This window comes from Charadrius vociferus, unplaced genomic scaffold (genome assembly GCF_000708025.1).
Source record: "Charadrius vociferus isolate BGI_N301 unplaced genomic scaffold, ASM70802v2 scaffold232, whole genome shotgun sequence".
NCBI lineage: Eukaryota > Metazoa > Chordata > Aves > Charadriiformes > Charadriidae > Charadrius > Charadrius vociferus.
Genome location: NW_009647009.1, coordinates 98,385 through 99,034, shown reverse-complemented (window position 1 = coordinate 99,034; position 650 = coordinate 98,385). Strand labels below are relative to the sequence as shown.

General features: G+C 51.7%; 1 protein-coding gene across 1 annotated transcript in view; it reads left to right on the top strand.

Annotated features, from left to right (window-relative positions):
• LOC104295657 (myosin heavy chain, skeletal muscle, adult-like) overlaps positions 1-650 on the top strand; it is a 17,971-nt gene that overhangs the window by 14,741 nt on the left and 2,580 nt on the right. The window contains exons 29-30 of the mRNA XM_009895424.1: positions 44-209; positions 377-501. Of these exons, the coding sequence (XP_009893726.1) occupies positions 44-209; positions 377-501 (291 nt within the window). The remainder of the gene's footprint in view (positions 1-43; positions 210-376; positions 502-650) is intronic.

Genomic DNA, 650 nt, shown 5'->3' with positions numbered 1-650 from the left:
CTCCTGGGTGCCACATCCACACTCACGCCCCGTTTCTCTTCAGATCCTGGCAGAGTGGAAGCAGAAGTATGAGGAAACGCAGGCTGAGCTGGAAGCCTCCCAGAAGGAGTCTCGCTCTCTCAGCACGGAGCTGTTTAAGATGAAGAATGCCTATGAGGAGTCCTTGGACCACCTGGAAACGCTCAAGCGTGAGAACAAGAACTTGCAGCGTAAGTCCCTGGCTCTTTGCTCCTGGCAGGGCTTTCTCCTTATCCACCACTACCCACCGCTCCACATGGGTCTGTGCCTGCAGGTCAGCAAAGGTGCTTGTCACCACCGCAGGGCCCTTCCCATGCAGCTCTGTGCCTGACCATGCCATTGGTCTTTGTTCCCACAGAGGAGATTTCCGACCTCACGGAGCAGATTGCTGAGGGAGGAAAGGCGATTCATGAGCTGGAGAAAATCAAGAAGCAGATTGAGCAGGAGAAATCTGAACTCCAAGCCTCCCTGGAGGAAGCTGAGGTAGACACAAAGCTAATAAATGGTGCCCAGACTGAAAGTATGGATGTAGTTTTCTGCAGAAATGGCAGGAAAGCAAGCCTAGAATTCACGAAATACTGCTTAAGAGGTTACTTAGAAAGGAAGCAGTAGTTTAAGTCAGTGTTCCTGCT